This window comes from Osmia bicornis, chromosome 1 (assembly GCF_907164935.1).
Source record: "Osmia bicornis bicornis chromosome 1, iOsmBic2.1, whole genome shotgun sequence".
Classification (NCBI taxonomy): Eukaryota; Metazoa; Arthropoda; class Insecta; order Hymenoptera; family Megachilidae; genus Osmia; species Osmia bicornis.
In genome coordinates this window covers 6,704,776-6,723,193 of record NC_060216.1, presented here as the reverse complement: position 1 = coordinate 6,723,193, position 18,418 = coordinate 6,704,776, and the positions used below count along the sequence as shown (strand labels likewise).

At 44.0% G+C, this 18,418-nt stretch overlaps 1 protein-coding gene across 6 annotated transcripts in view; it reads right to left on the bottom strand.

Annotated features, from left to right (window-relative positions):
- Positions 1 to 370: 370 nt before the first annotated feature.
- The window catches only part of LOC114881868 (mucin-19-like), a 35,041-nt gene continuing 16,993 nt past the window's right edge, over positions 371 to 18,418 (bottom strand). The window contains exons 3-18 of one of the 6 annotated variants that reach the window (XM_029198781.2): positions 17,105 to 18,341; positions 16,361 to 17,043; positions 15,814 to 15,870; positions 11,944 to 13,317; positions 11,600 to 11,755; positions 9,501 to 9,644; positions 6,183 to 7,244; positions 5,151 to 5,324; positions 4,952 to 5,032; positions 4,691 to 4,873; positions 4,006 to 4,494; positions 3,861 to 3,929; positions 2,650 to 3,445; positions 2,365 to 2,576; positions 1,875 to 2,192; positions 371 to 1,678 (exon numbers count right to left, since the gene is read on the bottom strand). In XM_029198781.2, the coding sequence (XP_029054614.2) occupies positions 1,610 to 1,678; positions 1,875 to 2,192; positions 2,365 to 2,576; positions 2,650 to 3,445; positions 3,861 to 3,929; positions 4,006 to 4,494; positions 4,691 to 4,873; positions 4,952 to 5,032; positions 5,151 to 5,324; positions 6,183 to 7,244; positions 9,501 to 9,644; positions 11,600 to 11,755; positions 11,944 to 13,317; positions 15,814 to 15,870; positions 16,361 to 17,043; positions 17,105 to 18,341 (7,104 nt within the window). In that variant the 3' untranslated portion in view covers positions 371 to 1,609. Of the gene's footprint in view, positions 1,679 to 1,874; positions 2,193 to 2,364; positions 2,577 to 2,649; positions 3,446 to 3,860; positions 3,930 to 4,005; positions 4,495 to 4,690; positions 4,874 to 4,951; positions 5,033 to 5,150; positions 5,325 to 6,182; positions 9,645 to 11,599; positions 11,756 to 11,943; positions 13,318 to 15,813; positions 15,871 to 16,360; positions 17,044 to 17,104; positions 18,342 to 18,418 lie in introns of all 6 variants that reach the window. The other 5 variants (XM_029198776.2, XM_029198756.2, XM_029198774.2 and 2 more) reach the window with 5 other exon arrangements.

Genomic DNA, 18,418 nt, shown 5'->3' with positions numbered 1-18,418 from the left:
TTGCTCTCCGTTAATTTATTTAAATTGCCGGAGAAGCAAGTGGCATGTGGTACCAAACGATTCGAGCCGGTATTGTCGGTGAACTCTCTTGTTATTTATCGGCGCGAAATTCCGTTTCAGGGATTTTCGTGGCAAGGCTGCCGGTGAAACCTGTACAAACATGCCTTCCACCTTTTATCCTCGAGCGTGTTTCGAGCTTCCACTGAAACTCCGCCGCCGGAGAGTGTTAACAGTGGCCAGATTATCGGACTACACAGACACGTTCCTGTCTCTCTTCTTGGAGGGTCTTCAATGGAGAAAGAAGAAATCGAAGTTTCCTTTCGTTCGAACTTTATTACCTTGTCTTCGAACGTAGAAAAAAAGAAGAATATCTTTGTAAATGCTTTTGTAATTACACGATGTAATCCTTAGGAATTATTTATTATTTCTGTTGGTGCGTCACTTTCAACTTTACATCGTGTCTAGTCATCTGTCCCTAATGACTGTTAAATACGACACAGCGAATGATTCATATTCCGGACCGATCTTCACGGTTGTTCTTGCGGGAAAGGGGAATGCGAGGTATACAAGAGAAAAAGGAAGAAAACGAGAAAGAAGTCGCGTACAATTTAACCATCTAGTGTTTTATTTTTTTTCTCCTCGATCCCTTCTCGAATGGTGAATGAAAAAAGGATTTAACCTAAAGGAGACACAACTATTTCCTGGGTCTACATTTCCCGATATGTTTATTTATCGTTCGTTTACAAAGGACATTTGGTCGATCCCACGATTAAAAAATAAAAACGGATTTACAAAAGAATCGAGACACAGTTTCGTAAAACAAAAGTCAACAATAACGTAACAGCTAAGCTGATTTTCCTCGAAGGAGATAAACAAGACCCAAGAATCGTGCAATTATGCACGTTTCCAGTTTTATCATATAAAAAAGAAAAAAAATATATAACTGTACAGAATACTCCCTTGACGCGTTCGCTATCCACCCTTTGAACCATGTCTTTCTCTACACACATTCACCTATGCACGCATTCTTTCTCATTCTCTCCCTGTTTCATAAATTACCAGCTTCTTGCAGCCGACGAGAGGTCGTCGAATCAATCATTGTGGGTGGGCCTGAAACCGCCCTCTTTCGCACGGGACACCACGGATCGTCACTGTCCAGAGAGTCGTGACGAGCCGCGTCGTCCTCGATTAATTACCTTAATTGCGACCAACGTTACAAATGTTTCAAAGAGGTACGAGCCGTCGCCCGCTCCTACCTGAGAAACGTTTGCAAGGCGTCCAGCCGATACTCTTTTTTCAATAGTTTCGTCATTGCTCTCTTTATCACCTAAATTGATTAAAAATAGAACACGTAATCACCCAACAGCTATTACACGTAATTCTACGAATCTATACATAAAAAAAAGAGGAGAAAATTTCGAGAAGTTTCTCATCAACATCGATAACTTGTCGATTAAATTTGTTAAAAATCTCAGAGTTTTAATGAATAATCTAAAGGAATACTTAGTCGAAGCATCGCTACCACCAGCTCCTTCGAAGTAACAGATTTTCACTCCTGCCAAATTTCATTTTTATTCTACGGGTCAATTTTCATTATTTTCTGCTAATTTTATCCAACTACTTCGGAAACGATCCTAGTACCATTCCTCACTAAGGATTGCAATTGTTGTGCCGCTCCCTGAAACGAAGAAACGTTTGAATATTAGAACAACTTTTATATTACTGTATAATTAATAGAGGTGTGCGAATATCCCAAAATTTAGGTCTCGGATGGGTCTCGAATCCAATCGGGTGGGGCGGTACTCGGAAGTTTGTCCAGCACATAAATTTGTTCGGGTAGCCGTAATTTCAAAACCTGAACTAGTCTAACTTACGCTTAATGCAGCACCAAGAAATTGACTGAACGCCCTGGTAGCACCAAACAACGCCCGATTTTCAGAATTGTCAGCGGCGGCCGACTGTACCGGTGTAGCGTAATTGGAGAAGGAGCTAAAGAGAGGAGGTGGATACGTGGAGCTCGGCGACCACGTTGTTGTGCGTATCCTTGGTCTTGAGGTTGGTCTCGGTGTCAGCGTGTTTTTCGTGGTATCCGTAGGTCGAGTTGCAGTCGAAGTCGGCCTTGTTGTAATTGTCGTAGACTCAGTGGTAGCCGGGGATGCGGTCGGAGCAGAGGTGACGCTCAGCCCGAGGCTCTGTTACAAGACGAGCAATTATTTTCTTTTATCGCCGTTCGTTTTTTCTTCCATCGCGAGTTCGATTAAACGCCTCTCGAATCGTACTATTGCGCTTTTGAATTCTTTTCGAATCGAGTCACGTAGAATTGCAATTAACAATTTATTTATTTTTAATTCTGAAAATACTCACAGCCAACTGCAGTTGCTCTCTGATGTTGGTAGCAGGCGTTTCCGGTTCTATACCTTGAGCCTTTAACAATGCAGCCAAAAGGGCAGCATTGCTGATTTCCGTCTGTGGAGCAGGAGTAGTTGTAAGAGGTCGTCCGCTTAAAATCGCTCTTAAGAAAGCTTCATCGTCCTGCGATACACTCGGTGATTTTTTCGAACCACTCGCTTTCTCTTCTGAAACAGGAACAACTAATATACAGCTCATCTGTTTTTAAATTTAATAAACTTCCATAGAATTATTCCTTACCCCGTTGAACAGCCTGCAGGAGCGAAAGCAGGAACTTGGTATCCTCTTCAGGGGAATACGTGGATGTAGCAACGTTAGGCAATTTCGGTTTAGGATTGTTCAGCAAGGATTTTTTTGTCGTGGACAACGAAGGAGGTGTAGTCGCCTTTTTCTCGCCCTCTATGATCGAATTTGGAGTGTTCACGTAGATCTTGGAAATATCAACGGATTTAACGGTCGTAGTAGTACGAACTGTGGTTGTTTCCGGTCTTGGGGTGGTCTGAGGTGGTTTCGGCGTGATGTTCACAGATTTAGTTACAGTTTTCACCGGTTTAGATTTGACGGGTCTCTGGGTCGTTGAAGGACCGAACAGTCCTCCTCCACCCAGAAGAGTCTGCCACAGAAGACCAGCGAAGCCTAATGGCGCCTCGGTGGTGGTTCTGGGTCGAGGAGTGGTCACTGGTTTACTTGAAACAGTTACAGGAGCTTTAGTCGTGCTTATCAGTGTCGTTTTATCTGTTGTGGAAGAGGATATCGTGCTTGTTATGATGTCTCTTTTGGAGGTGGTGGTTGTGACCGGATTCCACGTGATCTGTGTCGGTGTCGAACTACTCGGTGATGGTCTTTGACTAGTTTGCTCTAATGATTTCCACGCGGGTGTCTTTGCTGTCGACGAGGGGGATAAATCGATCACTATTGGCTCGTAAGATGGCTTTGGAGATTGGAAAACCGAATTTGGAGAAGCGTTCTCGTAGTTGATGGCCTTTGGCGCTCGAGTTGGTCCAGGGTTAGGGCCATTCAGTGCCAGAGATAAAATCTAGAATTATTAATATTAAACTTTAATATTATTCTGTAAAAGATCATTGCATCTGTCTTTTCTTTGGTAGCGAGGAAGATTGATACTCCTCGATTGATTGGAGGTAATCAATTTATACTCTTATCTTTCAATAAAGGTACAAATTCATTTATCACCGGTACATTAACGCGATCCATTCATTACGGACAGATGACATATCGTACGAACTGTTGTGCAGAATAAAGGCCGTTGGTAAGGTCGGTGCAGTCCATTCACCGTGACTGGCCGATAATGTGATTATGATCGTCATAGATCCGTTATTATATTTTTCTGACAAAGGCGTGACTAACCGTAAAGTAATTCTATTTATACAGCGTTTAATCGCTATTCGCGCTACCAATAATAATTGGATAATTACTGATTTATAAAAGGTTACCTTGTTAGCCAACAGCTGTTCAACTTGCGTCAGCGTTTTCGTCGTGGAACTTGGCGAATTACTCTGCAACTATACGAATCGACACAAAAATATAACATAACAATCATCATACTAATAGAACTTTAAAAATAAACAATTTACTTACCAATGAATTCAAGAACACCAAATCATTGACCGAGGTTCCAAATGCGTTTTGCTGTTGCATATTTGTCAACAAATTTGCTGGTATATTCAACGGAGTCGTTGATGGAAGAGGAACAGACGTGCTTGTAGGAGTTGGTGGTATTGTTCCTTGTGGTCCAATATTTGCAGCTTGTCCAGTTGACGTAGCCTGTGAAGGTGTAGTTGGAGCCATTGTAGTAGTTGTTGTTGTTGGTGCTGCTGTAGTGGTAGTTGTAGTTGTTGGTGCCATAGTAGTAGTAGTTGGTGCCATGGTAGTAGTTGTTGTAGACACAGTAGTAGTACTAGGGGTAGTAGGAATTGTTGCTGTTGTGCTAGGAACTGCTCCAGTAACAGAGGTACCTCCTGCATTGCTTCCTGGCATACCAATCGTGTTGGAAAACGGTGTGAAGACTTCGACAAACGGATTGATCGGTCGCGGTAGAGCTGGATTACCTGATTCTGCCGAATCATCCTGAAACAAGGAAGCGATAAACTTCCTGTATCTTATTTCGGTCAGCACTGATTCAAAAGTAGAGGTATGCGAAAACCCAAAAATATCGGGTCGGATTGGGCTGGGTCGAGTTGGAATTGTTCGACTTGAGTTGAGTCGGGTCGGATTGGGTTCTCGGGCAACTTTATTTAAAAGGTAAGATCCAACGAATACTAACCAGCGAGTTCGATGCAACTGAAGCTGTTATTATCGGCGAGGAGGTAGTAATACCGAAAATTTGATCCAATGGATCCCTCCATGGGAATCCAGGCGGTGCTGTGACTCGACCTCCTCCCTGCTGATTGTTCAATAGATTTTCGAAAGACGGTACGGATGGCGCTGGACCCTCGTTCGCGGCAGTCTAAATCGGTTGGGAAACACTGATTTAAAAAGAAGAGAGAATGATTTTAACGAGGTTCTTGTAGATAGCGCGACTTACAGCCACCGAGTTTATATTCACGCTCAGCACACGGGGGTTAGTGGTAGAGGCGCCGTCGGTCCAATAATTGACGAACTTGTCCTGAAAGATTCGACATTGCTCTTTTTTTTCATTCTTTCTCGCAGAGATATGTTGCAGCGCTGAAAGAATCAGCCAGAGCGTCGTTGTAAATCATGTTCTGTCTCTCTTGCTTTCTTACCTGTCCGATGTACACGGAGCTGCGTTGACCTCCGACCTCTTTCGTCCTGGTGGCCTCGTCCCTCTCTCGATCCTGGACGATACGACCGCCCTGCGAATCGGTCGCCGGTCGACCGGTACTTACTATCGGCGTTACCGACGCTGTCCCCATTTGCGTATTTACCAGGGCATTGCTCTAAACAACGTCACATTATTCCAAGTTTTTTTTCAAACGTTACCAAACAAAATTGCATCGTTCATGTATGTGTGAGATCAGTTAATAGCGAATGTTCGATCGATGGTTCTGAATTTTTAACAAAGCTTCCTAGGATATCCATCATTTTTTTAAAATAAATTTTAATATAAAGAAGTAAAGAACAATCGATCAATTTTTCGCTATAATCGATGGGCCACGCTAAATCGATCATGGGGATATGATGATGAATGAGGGTGAAGTATTTGTCGAATACTAACTTGAAGAGTTTATCGAATACCATTAATGAAACATATGTACATCAAGTTCTTATTAGATGTTTAGTGCATTTTCAAAGTGCGCGGTGCATGAAAATAACGAAACATGCGACAAAAAATAACAAAGTAGGCATTTGATAAATTTAAAACAAAAGAAATAAAACTAAAAGAAACAATAAATAAAAATATATGATCTTGAAAAAATTAATAATTGTGAAATTGAAAGATTAGTATATAACCAAAAACTCTACTTCAACAAAACCAAAGCGTTAAAAAGAAGCAAGTATAATGTGTCATTGTAAACATAATTATTTAAAACTAACAAAAAATAATAATTTACATATATATGTATATACAGCTATGAAAGAGATTTAAATATTGAGAATGTTGAAAAATAAAAAGAACTATAAATTCTAGGATTAGCCAAAAGGTTCCCAAACTTTGCTGCGCTTCCCAAAGTCACGATATGCAACAATGACACAATCGCTGAGAGAAGCAAAGTATCGAATCGAACAGACGGTTCTCGAGCGTATCTTTCTCGCACGGCTAACGATCGATGATGAACAGGTGGAATAAGAGATACCATTTCGTTGGTGCTCGGGAGGCTAGCAGGGGTACCAAGTGGCCCCGTGAAACCGGGTCCACCTCCATTGGGGCCGACGATCGCGTTACCAGTAAGGCCGAGGTCAACGGTGCCGGGACTTTGGACGATTCTCATCGGCTCAGGTCTACGAATATTACTGTACACCGGGCCTTGATACTGATTGTAAACGCCTTGGTTAGCCTGGTTATAATACGGTCTGGGTGGTGGCCTGTTAGTGGTAGTGGTAGTGCTAAGTGAGAACACAACCTCGACGGGGCTCCTAGGTGGATCCGGTATAATCGTTCCGTTCGGGAATTTCCGGACCAGCCTGCCATCCGGGAAGATACCGAATATCACGTACGGGCTGTCCACGTTCCTCGCGTCGATCAGGTTGTCCTCTGGTCGTTTCCTAACGATCGTTTTATTCGGATATATCCCGTAGACCAGGTAGTCTCGTAGAGGAGCTCTGGTGCTGGAGCTGGGGCTGAACCGAGGGGCAGGCGTCAGCCTGGATCCCCCGAATCGACCACTGTACGACGTCGTGGGAGGCTGAGAAATTGGACTAGGTGGCGCGGTGGTCGTTGAACTTCCAGGAGTTGTTGGCATCGACATGGTCGTTGCTTCGGTAGCAGTCGTAGGAATAGCAGTCGTAGACTCGTTCATGGCACCCTGCCCACCGTCTATTCTTGTACTTAAGGGTTGCATCGTCGTCCCAGCTTCGGTGGAAACAAGATTCTCCTCTATATTGGCATTAGTCACCATGGTTGGAAGTGTCGTCTCGGGCATCGGCGTGACAGTGACGACACCCATGCTGGTCGACTGTGTCGTTGACAACTGCTCGGGAATGCGTCCGATTTTCGTCGTAGTCTGGGTCGTCGTAGTCATCGTCGCGGTCGTAGTCGTAGTCTCGACCGAAGATGAAGTGGTTGACATGAGAGAGGGCGAAGTGGAGGATTGCGAGGACGGAGGGGTCGAAGGTAGGATGGTCATGGGAGTGGTGATTTCGGTCGTTTGGCCCATTCCTGAACCTGCCGTCCCTTGGGCGGTTGCTGACGTCGTATCCTGGAAAGGGTCAACAACAGTTGGAGTTTCGTTCTCGAGGCTTGGGGTCGTTTGGGGGATGTTTGTTGTTTCGCTGGGCGTATTAGTAGTGGTTTCCATTGTGGGGGTCTGGTTAGTAGTAACCTCTGTGTCATCCATCGAATTAACGTCCAATCGGGTTGTGGTTGTGACTGGTGACGTGGTTGTTACGTCGGTTACACTTTGGATCGACTCTGGAGTGGACACCATGGTAGTTTGCTCAACTATCATTTCAGGCAGTGCTAACGGTGTGGTAGTGATCGTATTTACAGTGGATAGGGTTGTTTCAGGAATCGTAATTGCTTCAGGTTGATTAGTGCTAGTGTCGGTCGCAAGCTCTGGTGTTACAGTCGTGAGATTGGTTAATGGCATCATGGTTTCCGTGACGTTCTCAGTAATTTGTTCAGAAGCCGTTTTGGGAGGGCTTGTAGTTATCGTACCAGGCGTTGTCAAATCGAACGTGTTAGTGGTTAATTCGAAATTAACTGTGAGTGCGACTGTCGTCTCTGAACTTTGCGTGGTTGTCGGTGATTGAGTCGTCGTGTCGAGGCCAGTTTCGAGCCTAGACGACACGTCATTCGAGAGGGTCGTTCGTTCGTTGTCTGTCGTGACCGAGGGGGTGGTGGTCGACTCTACGTTCTCGGCGAGGGGTGTTCCTAACGTAGTGGCGTCGTTCGTTTGCGCGATATCCACCTGGTTGTCGAACACGTTACTCTCAGGGGTTGTACTGGGTGTGTCTGTCGAGCTTTCCGAAGACGATACGGTCACGGTGGGATCTGTTGAGTCCACCTCGTTCTGCGAGGGATCGACCGAAACAGTGGAAGTGTCTGACATAGCTACAGTGGTTGGTGTTGACTGTACAATTTCTGTCGTGACATCTGGCGAAATCGACGACGATTCTATGGCTTGAATTGCGCCTAACGTGTCATTCGACAATGGGTCAACCTCGTTTCCCGTTAAGTTTTCTACGTCAGAAACAACGGTGGTAGTTTGGACGATAACCGGTGTCTCGGTGTCGTTTATCTCTTCCGAAAAGAGCGTCTTGGCGATGGACATTAATTCAGTCAGTAAAGTATCGTTCGTGGTGGTAATCGTCGAGCCGGTGGTTACTTCAACGTCTAACAGAGGGCTGGAGGAACTGTTCGAGTCGCCTACAGTGGTTGAATCAGTGTTCGAAACTGTTTGAGAATCTTGTTGTGTTACTGGTGTGGTAGTTGTGACTGGACTTGATTCGTCCAATGTGTTGGCTTCTTGGGTAGATACCATTGAGTTGGACGGGTCGGTTGTGGTGGCAGATGACGTAGTAGGGACTGAACCTACTGCACTGGGGGTGGTAGTTTCACCGGTAGTTGAGAATTCTCCTGGCCCAGGTGTTCCTATTCCGTTCAACTGCGACAGACTCTCCAGGGTACTATTCGAATCTGGTATCGCGTTCGATATCTCAGTCGTAGGAGGTGTGGTCGTGGAGTCTAGACTGGACTGCGTGGTCGCGTTCAGAGACGCTTGCAAACGAGACAGAATATCCTGCGCTAAATCTATCAATCTAGGTCGAAACGTGGTAGTAGGTACTACTGTGGTCGTTTCCGCGTCGACCATATTATTAGAAATCGCCTCAGTCGTAGGAATATCAGTGGAACTTAAATCAACCGACTGAGTGGCTGTCGTTTCAGACAAAGGTATGGTATTGCTCTCTGGATTTTCAGACGTATTCATAATCGCAGCGTCGCTAACAGCAGCTACAGTGGTAGTCTCCATCGTACTTTGCCCCGTTTGAGTGGTAGATGCGACTTCGGTCGCCCCTGGTGTGCTTCCATCAGCCGTGGAGGCTGCCGTCGTAGAAGCCTCCATGGTAGTCATCATCGAGGATACCTGACTCCTTTCCAAGCCTCCTGTCGTGGTGGTTGCATCCGTGCTGGTTTGCTCAGTGAGAGACATCAAATCAGCGTTCATGGAGGCTTGCTCGGTACTGGAGGACGATTCTGTGCTGATGGAAGCTTGTTCGGTGCTAGTGGATTGTTCGGTAATTGTGGTGACTTGTTCGGTGGTCGCAGGGGTTTCAGGGGCTCCTGTGGTAACCGCGGGGGTGGTGTTCTCCGTATCCTCGGATAATCTCGGGGTCAGAGTAGTGTTCGCGATGGTGTCTGGGGTCTGTGGGCTGGTGGTCGCTACGGAGGGGCTTGTGGTGTCATTGTTAGAATTACTGCTGATGTCGTTAGCGACAGTGGCGTTAGAGTCTACCTGGAGAACCCTGTCGGCTTGTTCGCTCGCGTTCCCCTGTAATTGTTCGTTCCTGATGTTGGCCGATTCCAACGCCTGATAAAGAGTCAACAACCTTGGTTCGCCAGGACTCGAGACATCGATAGGCGGTGCCGAGCCAGAGTTCTAGAAACAGAAATTTAGTGCGTGCAGGGGTGCTGTACATATATTGAACAATTGTGCCGGGTGATCCTAGAGGAACGACTCTATGTACAATCATAGATGATCAATGTATTTACATTAAGGACACGATATACGCGGTGTTCGTTCTTGATAACATTTTTTATTTTCATCTATTTTCTTGGATGATTAATTGTTCATATAATTTAAGGAGTATACACCATCTCTTGGTGGAGATACGAACTATCCAAGGAAGAGGAGAAACCGAGGTTGCTCTAATACGCTAACGAACAGGCGTATTAGCGAGCTGGAAACTCGTTCTTTGAGCAACGGATCGCTGATATAGGCGATGGAGACTGGTTGCCCGTTCACTTTGATTTTTTTTCTTTTTAATCGCTATTTCTCGCAGCTGTTAATCTTCTCTCACAGAGGTCTCCAGCGATATGTCTCTAACAACATTGTATCTGAACGAGAGGAAAATGTATCTTGACTGAACAGTAACAAGAATGGTTGATAACTTTGATCGAGAGGGTTCGAGGCTGTGCGAAGAAAAAGTGAATTCGTCACTTCTTTTACCTTTTAGAATGATTTCGATCCACCCACGTGTCCCAGATACGATCTGTTTAATACACTTTTGAAGTATGCACATTATGCAGCATCCATTTACTTTCACTCGTTACCGCCTCGAATACCGCGAAATGGACGGATCACGAAAAATCTACCCACGTAATCGGAATGCGTTCGTATTAGAAAGTAAAGTCCAGTTACGTCGAATTCAAACGAAACATTAATTTCGTTCGAGCACAATTACGTTACGTTTATTCAATTTTCTGAAGCGTGTGAATTCAACAAAACAGAACTGAATAACACAGCTATTACGTATTTTGAACGGGCATTACAGTTTCTGAAAAGTTTTAAATTAAAGAATAAGCGAAGGTTCGAAGCTATTTGGAAGATTTTATTCAATTAATGTTACAAGAAGAACTTTTGTCATTTGTAAGATATTTAGATCGGAACTAAGTTAGTTAAACTTAATATTTATTAACGATCTAACGTTAATCAAGAACGAACAACTGCGTATCACGTGGGATCCAAGAACCAGTACATTTATTACCAAAAATATATATTGTATATATATTTGTATAATTCTATATAACACAATGTATGCATTATGTGTACGTATTAGTACTTGTAAACCCAAAACTAAACGAGTACCATAAGAAAAATAGGCGTTATCGTTAATCACAAATTAGTAACTATACTTTTTTTATTAATTTTTTTTCTATTACTTTTAATCCTTTTTTTTTCTAATTTAATTATAAAACGATAGTATATCTACATGGCAAATTTTGTACAACACTGGTGAATATTAAAAAAATAATAAACTAAGTATGACGACCCTATGGAAGAGACAGATGATTGATATAATTAGTGGCGCATCGGATAAAATACAATTGCAATGATTAGTTCAACGAAGATTATTTGTATCGATGCCGTTAGGATCGAGATTTCCTGATGGAGTTGTGATGATACCAATGTGATTGGTCCACGATGGTGGTGCGACAGCTTCGATCTCCTCGGTTATCTTCGTGGTGAAAACCTTTTAAGCACACAAAAAACGACCACACTGATTCACTATTAATCAGCTACGACTTTCTTCTGCCACGTAATCTTACCTCGGTAATCATCGTCACGATCCATCTCTTTCGCATACGACATTTCATCATTATTTTTCATTTTAATATTTTACGACTTTCTTTCTTAGAACGAGAACGATGGAAAGGTCGGTAATTTGTTTGAAATTACATTTTTACATTACCTTGGTTCGGGGAACTCGATAAAACGTAATCGAGTGGAAACATAATGGACTTGAATTTGATTCGGTTAGTTAGGTACGAATGTATCGTGATAGCGAGTGAATCGAATGTTTAATTTTAATTGAAATATTTAAACAATCTTACCTCTACAGTTGTGGCTGGTGTAGTGGAGGAGCTAGTGATCGATGGCACAGTGGGCTGATAAACATTATTTTGTTTCCTGACAAACAATTCCGCACCTTTGTATCTCGCGCTAAATCGTGGCGGCGATCCATTTGGCGTGATTCTGGGAGGTGAGTTCTGTTTAAAAACGACATTATGTCCATTTTAAAATACTATGCACTAAAGGTAACGAAAGTGAATTAAAATTGAAAGAACATGACATATTGATCAACAAGAATTCAGACTTTTCTTTCTTCGTTCATTAATTCTATCACTGTATAAAACAGTCAACTAATAAAAGATTAAAAACAATAAAAAATATTTACCGCATTGTTAACGTTGCTGTATGATCCAGAGAACACAGGAGTCTTGTTACCGAGCGAGTTGAGAAGCGGAGCGACCGTGCTTCGGAGTTGTTCCAACAGCGTGTTGTTCCCGGTTAGAATGGTGCTTCTGGTCGGACTGAAGATATTCGTGTTGCCGCTGTCGCCATTGCTGCTGCCTGTAATACCGGATCCATCTTGCGTCGTATCGTTCGCGATCTTCAGGTTCATCTGCGGTTCCTGCGCTACCGATCGGGTGCTCTCTGTCGGCTTCAACGTCGCGGAGAACTTGGTGGATCTGGGAGTGATGGCGACTCTGGTACCATCGACCTTGGTACTGACTTCTACCAAGGTCGTGGGAACATCGGAGTGCCTTCTATAGGTCGCGGTTCTAGGTCGAAACTCCAGCTTCTTCGTCTGCGTTGCTGTTCCTTCCGTGGTGGCTTTCGACTTAGCCTCTGTAGCCTTCACTACAGCCTTCTTCCTGGAGTATCTACTGGTAGCAATGGGTACCTTCGTGGTAATCGTCGCTTCGAAATCCGTCGGTTTATCCTCGATCGACTTCTGCTTCGTTCTTTTGCTGTAACGGGGTCTGAAGGTGGGTTTGGTAACACCGGTTGACTTGATCCTTTGATTAGCATCCTCTTCCAGAGAGGTCTGCGACTTTCTTTGCCCTCCGTTGTACTTTGGAGAGGCATAGGTCTTTTTAGACGACGCTACGGGACTCTGTACAGGGGTAGTAGATTGTTCTTGCAATTTGGTACCGCGTGGTTGATAGGCATAAGGTTTCTTCGGCTTGAAAGTGGTAATGGTGTGATGGTTTTCTATGCGTCTCTTGTTCGTCGAGTTCTCTTCCTTGGATTTCTTTCCGTTTCGAAAATTGGACAAGCGAATCCTGGTGGAGTCGATGGTGGTAGCTGATCCCTCTTCCGCGGAGGCTGAGGTGACGACGGAGTGAACGGTGGACGCGTATGGCTTCGTGGTGTCTTCGATGGCAGCCCTCTCCTCCACCGAGATCGAGGTGACCATTCTCTCCGAGATGATTCGTCCTTTCTTCGAGTTCGGTCTAGCCAGTCTAGAGGAAGAATCCTCGACGGTTGACCCCGATGCGGAAACTTTCGACGCTTTCTCGTTTTCCTTGGACCTCTTTTCCGTGGAGCTTCTACGAGAAGTCTGGGAGGGTTTAACGAATTTGGTGACCTTGCTCGTCTCGTCGACCGTTGACAGCACGGTTGGCTTCGGTTTGCTGAAAGAGGAGGCCGTGGTTGCGTCGAGATCATTCTCCTCGATGTTCAACTCTGGCTTCACTAACCTCCTAGCCAGTTCCAGCTTCATCCTCGATCGTTCGGCGAACAGTGCGGCCGAAGATCTCTTCACCTGAAAGGTTCGTTGAAACAGCCCCGTTTTAGGATAGTGGATAACCGCTGTCGAGAGTAAAGCCGGCTCCGGAAGCTCGAGCGGAGATTCTGTTAGTGTGCCACGTTCTCGACGAGGTTCCCGTCGACGGGAGACGTTCTCAAGGTCGCTCGGAAAGCTTACACTCGCGACACATCGGGGAAAGAATAGTTCGATTAGGGGGAGGTCGATTTTATCCTACATGAAGAATAGAAGCCTGAGGAAGCGTAGAAACGAGACGATCCAGGCTGCCATTTGGCTCGTAACGAGCTCCAGCCACGATTTCACTCTACCGGACAACAACTGAAACGTTTAATCACTGTTATCAGGCGATTGGGCGATCGGGAGTTGTGCGAGAGGAAGATAGGCGTGACAACGACCTAGAGTGAACGATCCAACGAGTCGATGACTAATTCGACCTGACAAGCCTGAATCTGCTAAACCAAACTACTCTTAACCGTCCGCTAAACAATTTCGGCCAATTCGGACCCCACCACCAGATGACTGATGAAATCTCAGAATTTCCAGCACAATGCACGTGTACATTGAGTAAGTCTACCTTCAAGTGGGGTCAGAATTGACACTGGTATACTACGTGTCTGATCGGACGGTTGATTAATTGTATGCTACAAAAATTACTCTACTGTGAAGAAACACAATACATGTATTTATTGGGCAATCCTTTAAAAAGCGTCGGTCAAGCGATTAGCTGCGGTGAAGAGGTGATTTTCGGTCTCATTTTTTTCTGCTCTATAACTTCCCAGTGATAAGGTCTCGAGATTATTGAACTCGATATTTGTGAAATCGCTCTGTATCGTAATAATTCGTTACAGTCAATTTTGTGCAATATATCCAGTTTCTCATCCAAAGACAAAGGGCTCTTACCACAAAATCAATCTCGTGTAATTGCAAGCTAGAAAACCGTTCATTTCCAGGCAATCCGGAACAGAGAGTGAATGTGTCGTCCTCGATACGAAACATTGCGGCAAATCACTTTCCATCGTGTTCAATTCTTTTCCTTATGTTCCTTTTAATTAAACGATCTAATCCTGAACGTTCGATCCGACAAAGGACAAAGCTGTTTCCTTACGGTATCGTCAGGTTGAAAATTTAGAAAGTTCAACACCGGTGGAATAAACGTACAGTCATTTATTTCGTGAATCTCTTTCGAGGGATAAAATCGAACTAGATCGATCGGGCTGCCCGTGGGGAACAAATCAGAACGCATTATATTCAGGTAGGTCAAACAAACCTTCGCTTTCTCCGCTGGGATTCCAAAACGAAAGCAACTTGACGAAAACTGAGAACCAGTTTACGAACTGCGTAATATCCTCTTAACACGTACGAGTGAAATCCGCTCGATAAACGAAAGAAAGGATAAATTTTCCTCGTTACACGGACCTTGAGAGAACTCCTCGTCGAGGATTCGTGTTAGGATATCGTTCGATCCAGTCCTGTTTGGAGATTAGACGATATCATCGATGATACAAAAATTCGTCTTTCGAACGATGTCTCACCAACCACCAGAACAAGCTTGTCTTTCTGTCGCTGTTTTTCTTTTTTAATTAGTTAATCCCGCATCATTGTCCAGTCTCGATTGGTCGTCAATGATGATCGAAAGCAATCCGTAACTTCTAGTCTCTACCTCAACCTTTAATTTTTATTTACTTTTCACTGATTCTATTTTTTCAATTACGTATCGTATGTCCTATTGAAATGTAAAAAGCTGTTAAGATCTGAAGAATTTCACGCGAAAGCTCGAGGAAGGCTCTACGATGAAAGAACATAAAAAAAAAAGCGATCACGTAATGCAAAGATTGTACTCTTACGCGTCGCAATCCTCTGCCATTTATCAACGCGAACGGATTGTCAATAAAATTTTGATCCTTGAATACAAGATCCCCTGAAGCTGCGTATTCGAGATCCTCGATTGTCCTCGAGTTGTTTCTCGAGCGTCGACCAAAGGTATTCTTCGGCTGATCCTACACGAATCGTTTCGATTTCAAAATAGAAAGTACTATACATCTGAACGCTATATGAAAATGCTTTCAGTTTCTGTTTCGTAAAACCGTTTGGAACTGACTCTATGAAAAGTTCAAGCGACTCTTTCGAGTCTGAATAACGTCCGGATGATTGTCAGCTAAAAAGGGAACCATTGTACGTGTGTGTTCTGTTACGTGCATGCTGATTAAATTGTTTCGTATTAGAAATACATATATATATATATACAAGGTGTGTATTCCTTAAATTGTCAGTCGTGTTATGTAAATTTGTTTAGTTGTTCTATTTCACATTCACGAAGTCAACGTCAATGGTGTTACGTCTATGTATTAAGTACTGTTCGAACGTAAAAGCTTGGGAACTGTTGAACTAGAATGGAAGCACAGAAAAATATGTTACACTTATTAATCAGAGATAAAGAGAGACACGTTTGATTGGATGCTGTAAGCTGATTTCTAGGACACACGGAACTCTTACCTCCAATGGCGTTCTAGAGGTAGTTTTCGAGGCTGGTATTTTCGTATTCGTAGTCTTCTGAAATCATACTTTTCAATTAGAATGTGTAATTTTATTGGTGCCGTTATTGGCGACATTGCGATAGAAAAGAATTTTTATATTATAAAAAGTATTGGTACAATGATTGAAGACACAAGTGGATAATGGTGCCATGTAAAATTTTTTTAAAAACTTATTTTATTATTATAGTATTCACAGAGTGGCTTTATATCCTTTTATTAGAGGTGTGTGAGAACCCAATAATTTCAGGTACCCCATACTTGGAACGGGTCTGCATCATTCGAGTCAGGTCGGATAATATTATATTAAAGTTCCCATTAGAAACCTTTAGATCAATTTGTGACATAAAATCTTTATCCACTCGTATCTTCAATTAATTCTCGATATCCTCAATAATCTATATTATTGTATCAATAAACGAATTCAAAATTATCTATCAGTAATAAAATTCCTTTACCAATTCCCCTAAGGAACTGAAAATTCACTAAAATCACAGTACTAAACTCACCAACTGAGTCAATCTCGCCTTAAACTCGGGAGGATAATTGTCGCTCTCTTCGTGGTCGCTCGCCTTGCCAGGTCCAAATGTTTTGCCACCTCTTCTGTAACCCTTCGTCGCCGCGTCCGCCTCTGTGGTGCTTTCCTCGGTAGTCTGGAGCTTTTTGAAGCCTCTTCTCATGGTAGACGTGGAACTTTCCACCGTTGTTACGACTTCGGTGCTGGTCGACAGCTCATTCGAAGGAATCACTTCGTTCGTCTGATCCCTTGTGGGAGGAATAGCCTTCGGGAGGTTATCAGAATAATTAGCGTTAGGAGGTCGTCTTCTAAGAGTCCAGCCAAAATTTCCATGATACTGGGAATCATTTTTCGGCGCAGAAGGTTTTCTAGACTCTCCAGTGTTCGATGCTCCTTCAAGGGAAGGCTTTCTACCCCTGAATCCCAGTCCATGATTAAAGAAATCTTCCTTCTGCTGCTTTCTTCCTTGGCTACTGCCTCTGCCTCTTCCTCTGCCTCTTCCTGATCCCTCGGTCGTCGAGGTTGTGCTCGAGGATGGTCTGGTGGTTGTGGCGGGTCTTGAACTCGTGGTGCTCGCAATTGGAGTCGCTGGTCTCATGGTGATGCTCGTCATTTCGGACTCGGAGGTTACGTCGGTGAAAACTGTTGTATCTGGCGCAATAGTTGTGGTAACATCTGCATAAAAAACGAAAAAGTTAAAAAAATCGAATCGAAAACAAGAAGCTTCTCAACTCACCCGTAGTCAAAATCGTTGTAGCATCCGGTCTGGCTCTGCTTCTGGATCTCCTGGAATCTTGATCCTGTCCCCTATTTTCCCCGGACCTGGGGGTGGTCTCGGAGAGCCTAGACCTTCTATCCAAAGATTTTCTCTCTCCAACTACTTTGCGTTTAGCATCTCGCTCCAGAACGCCATTAGAACCGTTCCTCGCATTATTTTCAGAGCCTCTACCCCTAGATCTCGATCTTGATTCACTGGCAGCATTTTTTCTAGATTCCAAACCCTTTGAACGATCTCTGGCAGTGTTCTTCCGCGAGCTAACGATCTGTTCGTTAGCCTCCGTGGTCGAGAAGTCGTTGAACTTGGAGGATCCTCTTCGAGAACTGTTCCTCGAAGACCCAGCAACTTCAGAATCGTTTGATCGACCTCTACCCTTCGATCTTTCGACTCCAATCCTTGCGTTACTCCTGAGTGTCTCCTTTGTGTCTGATCTTCTCTGAGAAACAACACCAAAGCCACTAGTTGTAACAATGTCTGCAGATGGATTCTCTGTTCCCTCCACTGCTAAAGGAATGTCGACCCTGACACTCTCGGACTCGAATAAAGCTGCTTCTTGACCTTTGCGACTAATATAATTGTTCTCCCTGTTATTTACCTTCGATCTGCCAGACCTGGTGCTTCTTTCAATACGTTCCGTCGTAGATCTACCTCTTCCTTCTCTTCTAAACGAGGTTGTAGTCGTCTCGGTGTTCTCCGCCTTCTTATTATTGTATCTCCTCGAGGTAGGTATCTGCGTCTTGAGATCTTTCGTCGAGTAAGTCGTCTGGATCTTCCTTCCGGTCCTGGATCTCGACGATTCGGTGGTTATCGCGAAAACCGAGGGTCCTTTGTTGTCCAACCTCTCGGTAACTGGAGGGTCACTGACCCTCCCGTTTGATACTCTTCGAGAAATAACTTTGGACGTCTCATTCTCGTTGTCCTTTGATTTCGTCCTTTCTGGAGAATATCTTTTACCATTTCTTCTCTTCACTGATGCCTCCGAAGAGGTTCTCGAATGCTTATTCGAGTCGAATACCGAATCTGAATCGATCGGAGATCTCAGGGTTGTTTCTTCGTGGTATCTTTCAAGATTCGAGAACTTTTTTCTGTCTTGGCTCGATCTCGATCTCGAAAGCGACGATACAGTTGTAGATTCTTCCAACGACTTAGTGTTGTACCTCAGACTACCACGACTCGCGGTTTTCTGATCATCGACCTAAAATTTGCAACACGAAAGCGTCTCATTACACCTGAGGTAATTTATTCGTCTGACACGATTCAAGGTGCACTCGA